The sequence below is a fragment of the Lipotes vexillifer genome, unplaced genomic scaffold (assembly GCF_000442215.2).
Source record: "Lipotes vexillifer unplaced genomic scaffold, Lipotes_vexillifer_v1.1 scaffold664, whole genome shotgun sequence".
Taxonomy (NCBI): Eukaryota; Metazoa; Chordata; class Mammalia; order Artiodactyla; family Lipotidae; genus Lipotes; species Lipotes vexillifer.
In genome coordinates this window covers 596,297-606,962 of record NW_006782421.1, presented here as the reverse complement: position 1 = coordinate 606,962, position 10,666 = coordinate 596,297, and the positions used below count along the sequence as shown (strand labels likewise).

At 49.6% G+C, this 10,666-nt stretch overlaps 1 protein-coding gene across 1 annotated transcript; it reads left to right on the top strand.

Moving 5' to 3' along the window:
• The first annotated feature begins 3,976 nt into the window (after window positions 1-3,976).
• AMZ2 (archaelysin family metallopeptidase 2) lies at window positions 3,977-10,666 on the top strand. Its single transcript, XM_007472115.1, is given in 8 exon segments — window positions 3,977-4,259; window positions 4,574-4,747; window positions 4,871-4,929; window positions 4,932-4,985; window positions 4,988-5,003; window positions 7,595-7,761; window positions 9,076-9,252; window positions 10,511-10,666. Coding segments are annotated over 8 exon segments (1,086 nt in total).

The window sequence follows — 10,666 nt, the reverse complement described above, 5'->3', positions numbered from 1 at the left end:
GAGAATTTTTTTTTTTTTTTTTCTGCGGTACGTGGGCCTCTCATTGCTGTGGCCTCTCCCGTTGCGGAGCACAGGCTCCGGACGCACAGGCTCAGCGGCCATGGCTCACGGGCCCAGCCGCTCCGCAGCATGTGGGATCTTCCCGGACCGGGGCATGAACCCGTGTCCCCTGCATCGGCAGGCGGACTCTCAACCACTGTGCCACCAGGGAAGCCCGCAATTCTTTTTTTTTAAAGAATCAATTTTATTTACTTTTGGTTGTGTTGGGTCTTTGTTGCTGCGCACGGGCTTTCTCTAGTTGCGGCGAGCAGGGTCTACTCTTCATTGCGATGCGTGAGCTTCTCATTGCGGTGGCTTCTCTTGTTGTGGAGCATGGGCTCTAGGCGTGTGGGCTTCAGTAGTTGTAGCACGTGGGCTCAGTAGTTGTGGCACACGGGCTCTAGAGCACAGGCTCAGTGCTTGTGGCGCACAGGCTTAGTTGCTCTCCGGCATGTGGGATCTTCCCGGACCAGGGCTCGAACTCGTGTCCCCTGCATTGGCAGGCGGATTCTTAACCACTGCGCCACCAGGGAAGTCCCAAGCTTGCAATTCTTTCAAAATACAGTTGACCCTTGAACGACATGGGCCATTAGGAGCGCCGACCCCTTGCAGTCGGAAAATCTGCATATAACTTTTCAGTCAACCCTCTGTATCCTCAGCTTCACATCCATGGATTCAACCAACCGAGGATCTTGTAGCACTGCCGTTATGTATTTAGTGAAAAAAATCTGTGCAGAGGTGGATCTCTGCAGTTCAAACCCCTGTTGTTCAAGGGTCAACTGTAAACAGTTTTGTCACTTGATCGATAAGAAAAAAGTATTGGAATGGTTTTCATTTTATTTTGAGTAAAGTTGAACCCTTTTATGTTAACGGATCATTCAAAGTACCTGTTCTTTGCTCGTTTTCATGTCATGATGTCCGTCTCCTTAAAGTCATTTAAAAATCCTTCATCTGCCATATACTTTGCATTTCTTTACCCCGTTCTGCGGTCTTCTAATATTGTTACAAATTTTTTTAAATTTTATTATTATTTTTAAAATTTATTTATTTATTTATTTATTTTTGGCTGTGTTGGGTCTTCGTGTCTGTGCGAGGGCTTTCTCTAGCTGTGGCAAGTGGGGACCACTCTTCATCACGGTGCGCGGGCCTCTCACTATCGTGGCCTCTCTTGCTGCGGAGCATAGGCTCCAGACGCGCAGGCTCAGTAGCTGTGGCGTTGTGGCTCATGGGCCTAGTTGCTCCGCGGCATGTGGGATCTTCCCAGACCAGGGCTTGAACCTGTGTCCCCTGCATTGGCAGGCAGATTCTCAACCACTGCACCACCAGGGAAGCCCACAGATTTTCTTTTTGAACAACTTGGATGATTCTAAACATGAGAACCTCTTCCAGAGGTTGCTTTACAGCAGTAGGACAGGGGCTTAGAATGAAAAGCAGGACTTAGGAGTATCTTTGAGTTAAGGCTGGGAGGGCAGGAGTCATGTCTGGGGCTGGCTCGGGGGCAGCTGGGCGTCCCTTTAGGTGAGGTCGTGAATAAGGGTTTGAGGAAACAGGATTACAAAGGGCCAGGTGTTCCCCAGGTTTCTTCCTAGGAAGCCGTCCGGACAGAGGGGCTGGTGAGCGCGGTGCGAACCTGGGGAAGAATGACGGGAGCTGGACAGAAAGGAGCGAGGGGGAGGCGGGGGCTTGTTCGGAGGCCCCTGCCTCGAAGGGAGGGGATGCTGATGGCGCGGCGCTGTCTCCTTGGCAGCAATCGGTGGCCTTGGCCAGCCAGACCGTCCATGCGTCCCGACGTTGAGATGAGCGCTGGCCGCAAGGGTAGCACACGGATGAGATGAGGGATCCTCCGCTTCGATCCCGCAACCTCCCAGTGCTGAAGGGGGCCGTCGGGATCGGAGCTGTCCCCTCCTGTCCCGCACACACAGGCCGCAGAGCTGCTTCGGTCCTACCGCCCGCGGGCGCCTCTCCTACTTCCCAGCCCGTCTCCAGCGCCGGGAGACACCAACGGGCGCATCCCGGGAGAAGAGAAGCCCCGCCGAGCTTCCGCGCCGGTGGACTCTGTCACGTCGAGGGCTCTGCTCAAACCCACGGCCAGCCGAGCACGTGCACGAGCAGCTGGCCCAGCGGCGCGGGCGCGGCCGGGGAGCGGCGCCCCGGGAGGTCAGGGCGGAAAGGCCAAGCGCGGGGCTGATCTCAGCGCCTCGTGGCCCCCTCGTGACCACGCTTCGCCCGAGAACCTGGGGCCACGGCAGCCACTAGGACTCGGGCCCCGAGCCCTCGAGACTGCCTCGCGCAGCCCGGCAAGGCGTGGAGCGCGCAGCTCACCGTGGGGCGCGTGGGCGGGGCGTAGAGCGCGGCTTGGGCGGGGCCGTGACAGGGCGTCAAGGAGAGTGGGCGGGGCGCGTGGGCGGGGCGTGGGGCGCGACGGCCAGACGTGGAGCGCGACGGCGGGGCGCCGAGAGCGGCGGGGGCGGGGCATGGTGCGTGGGGCCGTGAAAGGGCGTCAAGGGGCGGGGCACAAAGGTGCGTGCGTGCTACGGTGGGGCGTGGCGTCGCGCGAGGGGGCGGGGCACGGCGTCAGGCGCAGGGCACGGGGCGAGCAGCGTCGACCCCCGGCGGGATGACGGTGACGGGGTGAGGGTGACGGAGTGACGGTGGCGGGGCCGGGCTGCAGCCTCCGGGCAGGGGCCTCCTGGCCGGGCGGCCGGCTGGTAGAGGATAGGGACGGTCGCGGTCGGTGGGGAGGGAGGAAGATGTGGGAGGAGCAGCCGTGGCGGAAGCGGGGAGGACGGCGGGGGCGGGAGTGTCTCGGGAGAGCCAGGCCAGGCTTCCTTGGGTGGAAAAGACGAAGCGACAGTCCCCAGGGATCCCCCAGGCCGCCCCCTACCGGGCCAGGTCGCGCTGGCGCGGGGCCGAGCCCAAGGAGCGAGTTGCTATGGACACCCGGCCAGGGTGGCCGTCCGCTTCCGGTCCCGGCGCGCCGGCAGCTCTTGGGCCCCCATCCCCCGAAGTGACCCCCACCTGGGAGGCCTCCTGACCTGCCCTGGGGGAGAAGTCGCATTTCGGCCCATTGTGGAGCAGTGAGGACGAGCCTCTGCTCATAGGAGAGCTTTCACAAGAGAGAGCTTCGTTTTGGGGATTTCTTCCACACTCTGGAACGCCAGAGTTCAGATGTCCAGCCAGGACAGCCATTCGCTTAAACTTTTCCATCAATTGCCTATCATTAAACTGGAGGAAATGTAGATAATTAGAAAATACGATAGTTCCAGACAGTGACGTCCAGTTTTTTCCTTTCCTCACTCACAAAGCCTCGCGGTGGAACAGCTGTTTGACCCGTTCAAAGGGAAGTATGAAATCTCTACGCAGGCACGTGATGTGAATGGAAGAAGCCTGTCACTGTGAGTCTGGCTTTTAGTCACCTGGTGTCTTCCTCAGGGTGACACGACCCGGAGACAATGAACTTCAGTGGCTGAGATATATTATTAGCCTGCAGTTAAGTTACAGAAACGGCAAGATTTACATTAGTTCTCTTTCCATTTGGTCGTGAACATCTTTGGGTCACACTGGAAAGGATGAGTATTTTTCATGTGGCCCTAATGAGTCAGTTTGTAATATTATTACTTAAATGGCAGAAGGAAATGGGAAATCAGGTCACGTCTTATTGGTTACCACTAGTTTTTATAATAGGAGCAGGTTCCCTAAGAGATGCAGGAATGAATTTCATGGTTGTCTTTTCACTCTTTCAGAGACCCTCCCCAAGAAATTGATTAGAAGTGGGCAAAGCAAACAGTAATTTGGAGTGATCACTCCAAGGCATTAGCAATCAATCAGTCATTCCGTGCCAGGGAGAAATAAAAGATGTCTGTGGATGATGTACATAGATTAGAGTCACCAGTATGGATATGCATTTTGTATTTGACTACTTGTGTCTTTCTGGTAGATGCGAACAGTACGGCACTCTGAACACACACTAAAGACAGCTCTCATCTCAAAGAACCCAGCGCTTGTGTCACAGTATGAGAAGTTAGATGCTGGGGAAAAGCGTCTGATGGACGAAGCCTTCCGGCCAGACAGTGATCTCTTTGGACCCATTACTTTGCATTCGCAGTCAGACTGGATAACCTCCCATCCTGAGGCTCCCCAAGACTTTGAAGAGTTTTTCAGTGATCCTTACAGAAAGATACCTTCTCCACAGAAGCACAGTATTTATATACAGTGCATTGGTATATATTGGATTTGGTTTGGTTTTGCAATGGTGCTGTTGCCAGGGATAGTTTGGGGTGTCGATCTCATTTAAGCGGGCAGTTTTTATAATCATTTTTGACATTCATTCCCAAGGTGGAAGTTTTGTAGCCAAACTGCCTTAAAAGAGGATATTTTGTTTCTTTCTAGTTCGTATTCACCTCAGTGAACGATAAAGGTGTATTGAAAATTTACAGTTCGTTTGTGTCTAATTCCAAATTTCTAATTGTAGACTGAGGTAAAGGCTATTTTAATCATCTCATAGTCTGTCTTTAAATTTTCTTCCATGTTACAGGATTGCTAGGAAACACCAGAAGTATCAGTGAAGAATATGTGAAATGGCTCAAGGGCTACTGTGAAGCATTTTTCTATGGCTTGACAGTAAAACTCCTAGAACCAGTTCCTGTCTCTGCAACGAGGTGCTCCTTTAGAATCAATGATAACACGCAGAACCTACAGATTCATGCAGGTGAATTAAACAGCTTTACGCTTTGAATTGAGCTATATATATGTGTGTGTGTGTGTGTGTGTGTGTGTGTGTGTGTGTGTGTATATATATATATATATCACACGCGTGTTTCCTTTTAAATAGGGCAGATCCTGAAGTTCTTAAAACAGAAGAAACCTGAAGATGCTTTTTGTCTTGTGGGAAAATAACAACGATCCATCTTCACCCAAGAGACTCCTGGAATTTTGTCTTTGGACAGAGGCCTCTTGGACAGATGGTATATTCCTTTTTGACATTGTTGGTAGACACTTCCTCAACTTGAGACTATTTGAAGATTTTGAAAGAGGGAAAAAATTCCAACTGATTACAATTTTGATACTTAAGACTGTATAGTATTTCTGGCGCGGCATCCTGCCATAAAGGGAAGGATGCTATTGATAGACCCCTTTGATCTGGGTTTCTCCACAGGTTGGCCGTTCAGCGCCTGTGTGACCTTGAAGTTAATAATACCTATTTCACAGTGTCATTTTGAGATAATTTACATAAGAGTGCTGATCTGTAAAAAGTGTGTACATATGCCTGGCACATATATAGGCATTCAGTACAACAGGTGGTGAATGTAGATAATTCAGTGGCAAAGTGAATTAAATAAGGATATTTGAATTGTCATTAATGTAAGTGAAAATCTTGCTGATTGTTTTTCAGCTCTTTTCAGTAGTCTTGCACAGATGAGGCAGCTGTAGCCTGATTTACAAGTGTGCTTCATATCCAGTGCCTCAGGACATTTTGTTATTTTACTTATGGTCAATTTCAGTCTTTGACTTGAATTAAAATAAACTTTGACTCATTGCAAACCCTGCCTGGTAACACTGGGGGTGGGAAAGGATCCAGAAGCAAATCATATTTTTGCCTATTTTGTTTTTCTTTTTGCCTTCTCCCCACCCCTCTGTTGTTGCTCTTATTTTTCTACCCTTTTCCCCCAGGATCTAAAACAGGTTTCAAGGGGAAAAGTCCAGTAAACCGAGGAGCATGATTGTCCATTAGCATTCTAGGTATGGGGAGCAAGTACCAGGGCCCATACGAGTACAGAGGTTATAGACTGGCTGTTACATCAGCCCCAGGGTTTGTTGGGGTGGGAGCTCTCGCTAACAAACGTTTCTTCCTATTAGAGACACACCTCTCCTCCCAGTTCATCAGAGGTGGGGGCCTAGGGTGCTGTGGAGCCTCTTCTTCCCACCCACCCCTTCATCCTCCCCCACCCCTTCATCCTCACTCTCCATTTACATTCTTACAGCACCAGCCCCCCCTGCCCCCATGACCTTACTAACACACTCTCTCGGAGACCTGGGTCACTGCTGTCCCCCTGAGCTTTTGTACGAGCTTTCTGTGAGAAATAAATTTGTACGAGCTAAATCTTTATTTCCCCTTTTATTATTAACCTGATAGAGACGGAACCATTAAAAAAATTTTAAACGATGTATTTATCTAGATATTGTTAACTAATCTATCTTATGCATTTGAGGAGGTCAGGAAGCACTCCCCCCAAATGTTTCTTTTTTTTTTTTCTCAGTAAGTTTCTTAAATATTGTGTGATGTAAGAGAAGATGTAGTAGGAGAGCAGGGTTGATCTGCTGTGCAGTGAGACAGTATCCTACTACAAGTGACTTCATTCTCTCCAAGTTTATAAAGATTGGTATTTTTAAACTGAGAAATATTTAATTACCAAAGGAAATAATCTGTTGGTAGGATTATTAGAAGAAAAAAATGTTCTTGCTGAAGGTATTATAGTGAAATATACCCACACTTGTTTGGTCAGAGGAGGTCACTTGTGATGTGAGTAGGTTTAGTTTTTTCTTAACTTCCAGAATGCTCTCTTCCCCTAAATCTCAAATACCAAGGTGGAGTGAGGTGCGTTCTTTTTGAATCAAATTAGGTTGGACAAACTAACTATGAATTCACTTTCTTAACACAAATGTTCCTTACTACTTTCGAAGAGCAACTGAAGGAGGCATACATGAAAGCAACAGTGTAAACAAGTGGAATCATAAAGCAGTCAGTCCGCTTTAGAACGGGTGGTGCGTCAGTCTGTTCTCTGTGCAGAGACGGTTGAAACTAGCCTAGGTGTCACAGGAAGTCAGTTACAGGGGTGTTTGTTCTGGTCGCCGGCACAGCTGCAGAGAGAGTTGTGCTGAGTTTACAGCGGGGAGGACAGGAGAGGTTCTTCTCTCTGAAGGCAGGGTCCAAACGTGGTGACCAAGGCAGTGGGGCAGTGGCCGGATATCTTCCTGTATAGCAGGGCACGAGGGCAGGACGGGACCCTCAGTGACATGCACGGCACCGAGATCTGTGTACCATGATCTTCCAGAGTGAGGTCATGAGCCTGCGGTTCAGTCACTCTGTCGCTCCTTTTGGAGTACTTTATTTGGGCTATTTAAGAAAATGACTGCTTTTTCTTTTCTTTTTTTGCCACTTGGCTTGTGGGATCTTAGTTTCCCAACTAGGAATTGAACCCGGGCCCACGGCAGTGAAAGCGCAGAGTCCTAACCACTGGACCGCCAGGGAATTCCCCCCGAAATGACTTCTTTTGTGGGGAAAATACTTCCTGGAACTTAAAATTTCTCAAGAATTTGACGTCAAGGTCATTGAGTTTTACAGAGCAGAGCAGGTTGGTTAGCAGAAGATTCTGATCGGAAAGTCTGGGGCAGAAGTCTCCTTTGTCTGGGCGAACCTTAGCCAAGCTTAGTGGGGCTGCGGGCACTCACTAGGGCAGGCGGGCACTCCCCAGCCAGGTGCCCGAGCGGGCTCGTTTTCAGTCTTTTCTTCAGGAATCTTCCTCTTGTTCCATCATTGCTTGTCTTCTTTTCCTAGGTGTGGGGATATTCAGCTCTGCCAGGTACGGCAGTGATTTTTACAGCTCACGCTACGAAGGCAAACTGAAGAAAGCTGCAGGAGAAATCGTCAAGCGACTCTGCTCAGCTTTTGATGATTAGTACGTTCCTGAAGTGACTAGTGTCTTACTGCTTCGGTCCTGTAAGGTGAGCTGTTCAAACAATCTACCAGGAGTGTTTTTTTTAAGAGATCTTGATCCCCTGAATTTATATATCCACAGTCCTTAAGGTAGTTTTATAAATGACTTTGTGTCACTTGTATACTTTTGGTGGATGCTGCTTGACTGAAGTTATCAATAAAACCAGAATGTAAATGGTACCTTCATACTGAAATGTACGGTATCTGTGACAGTTTTTTGTCCTGTTAGTTACACGCAGCCTTGGCTGTACCCGTCTCCTGACCGTTAGCTTAATTCCAGAATTCTGGGCAGGTAGGGACGCCGTGCTCGTCAAGTCGGGCTAACTCCCGGGGGCCTGCGGGACCCCTGCGCTCTGGCAGGGAACAGGCCTTCCCCTTGGGCTCCGGGCTGCCTACTGCAGCTGCTGGTTCTGCTGCTGGTTCCTCGTGTCTCCCCCTGCCCTGCTCTGTGGAAAGCCTGTCTCCTCGTTTCCCCCTTTCTTCATAGCCAGACGGGCTTTTCTGCTTTCACCACCGCTGTGTGTCGGGGGTAGAGAACGACACCTGATGGAATGACGGGTTCAGAGTACAGCCGACCCTTAAGCGACATGGCTTTAAACTACATGGGTCCACTTACGTGCGGTGTTTCTCACTGGCGCCATAGGTACTGCCCTACCGCAAGGGCCCGCAGAACTGCGGATGCAGAGGGCTGACTGTAAAGCCAGAGCAGGTTCTTGACTGCAGGGGGGTCAGTGCCCCACCCCCCCTTGTTCAAGGGTCAGCTGTATGTTCCCTGCATTAATCTGCTTGTTAACATGTAGTTGAAGCTGCTCCCCAGCTACCTACCAGCTCGGCATCTCTGGGGCAAGGGCCTCAGAATCTACACCTTAGCAAGCATCCCACTGGTCCAGAACAGTAGTCTCAACCAGGGGTGATTTTGCCACCCAGGGAATATTTGGCCGTGTCTGGAGACATTTCTGGTTGTCACAGCGGGGGAGGAGATGCTACTGGCGTCTAGTGGGTGGAGGCCAGGGCTGCTCAACACCCTACAGTGCACAAGACACCCCACCCCGACCCCGTCAAGGAATGATCCTGTCCAACATGTGAGTGGTGTCGAGATGGAGAAACCCTGGTGGGGGAAGTACTGAAGCCCAGAGAGGAAGAGGCAGTAAGACATTCAGGGAAATGAGGGACTGAGTCTCGGGGCAGATTGAGGTTTTGGTGGTGATGGTAAGGGAGCTCATTCCTGTGAATTGGTTTCTTGGAAGAGCATGCAAAAGAAGGGGATGTGCCTTGTTGCTGATGACCGTGGCGCTGTAAGCCTCCACGTGAATGTCTTGCAGACTTTAACCCATGAGATTGGACATATCTTTGGACTTCGGCACTGCCAGTGGCTCGCATGCCTGATGCAAGGCTCCAACCACTTGGAAGAAGCTGACCAGCGTCCCCTCGACCTTTGCCCCATCCGTTTACGCAAGTTGCAGAGTGCTGTCGGCTTCCACCTTAAAGACAGATACAAAGTAAGTGGGGGAAGCCATAAAGGGGGAAGTGGTTATTTAAGTAGCAAACTACCATTTTCTATTAGGCCCTTCTCTGGAGGTGATATATCAGAGGAAATTAGTGCAAAAGTGAGCAGGAAGCTGTGGTTTTAAAAAAAGTGCAAAGAAATATCTTTCTTAAAAACTTTGACTTGCCTTACACTTAGAATTCAATGAGAAATGGTGGAAGAGGTTTCTGTGTCTCCCGTTCATTTAGGGCCAGAGAGCTTGACTTTGCAGAGCAGAATAAATATTGATAAGTGAGGGAAAGTTCATGTTTAAAAACTCTATGAAGGGACTTGCCTGGTAGTGCAGTGGTTAAGAATCCGCCTGCCAGTGCAGGGGACACGCGTTCCAGCCCTGGCCTGGGAAGATCCCACATGCCGTGGAGCAACTAAGCCTGTGCGGCACAACTACTGAGCCTGTGCTCTAGAGACCGCGAGCCACAACTACCGAGCCCACGAGCCACAACTACTGAAGCCCGCGCGCCTAGAGCCCATGCTCCGCAACAAGGGAAGCCACCGTGATGAAAAGCCCATGCACCACAATGAAGAGTAGACCCCGCTCGCAGCAACTAGAGAAAGCCTGCACACAGCAATGAAGACCCAACACAGCCAAAAATAAATAAATAAATAATAAATTTACATTAAAAAACCCCCAAAACTATGAATATGTGGAAGTGATTTATCTTTCCACATATGGGACAAGGGTATGATATACATTAGGAGGAAGGCATGATTTTAAAAAGGAGGGAAAGTATCTAATCTCGATGTGCAAGTGAATGTCTGTGTGTCCACAAACATAGCGATTGCAATCCCTGTCTACACGTGTGTCTTCACATATGTCTATCTGCCATGCCTATGTGTACACTTAATAGGTGTATACGTATCCCCGTCAAATTGCAACCACGGTATAATAATGCCTTGTGGAACACTTAGCAAGTTGAGAAAAGAAAATAATTATCCTCCCACCTTCAAAAAAACTGTGCGGACTCAGTGTAATTCTAATCTTCTCTCCTGTGCATCCTCATGACTGTCCTGTGTGCTCACAGCTGGCGTGTTTCTGGTGCATGCCCTTTGACAAGCATGGTCTCACCTTCGTGACCATCTTTATCAAATGGAACATCTCCATGGGGTAGCATAAGTCACCGATGTAAATAACTTGATTTGGAAGCTAATGTTTTTCTCTTGCCTAAGTCTGTTTTGCTGGGATTTGTTAAAAGATGAATCTGTTTTTCAAGGCGCTGGTGAGGTGGGTTGATGCTGAGTCCACTGACACACCTACAGTTACTCCAAAACATAGTCGTGAGGATCCTCTGAGTTTGCCAAAACCTGTGGAAGCCTTTAAAGAATGGAAAGAGTGGATAACAAAATGCCTTGCTGTTCTCCAGAAATAA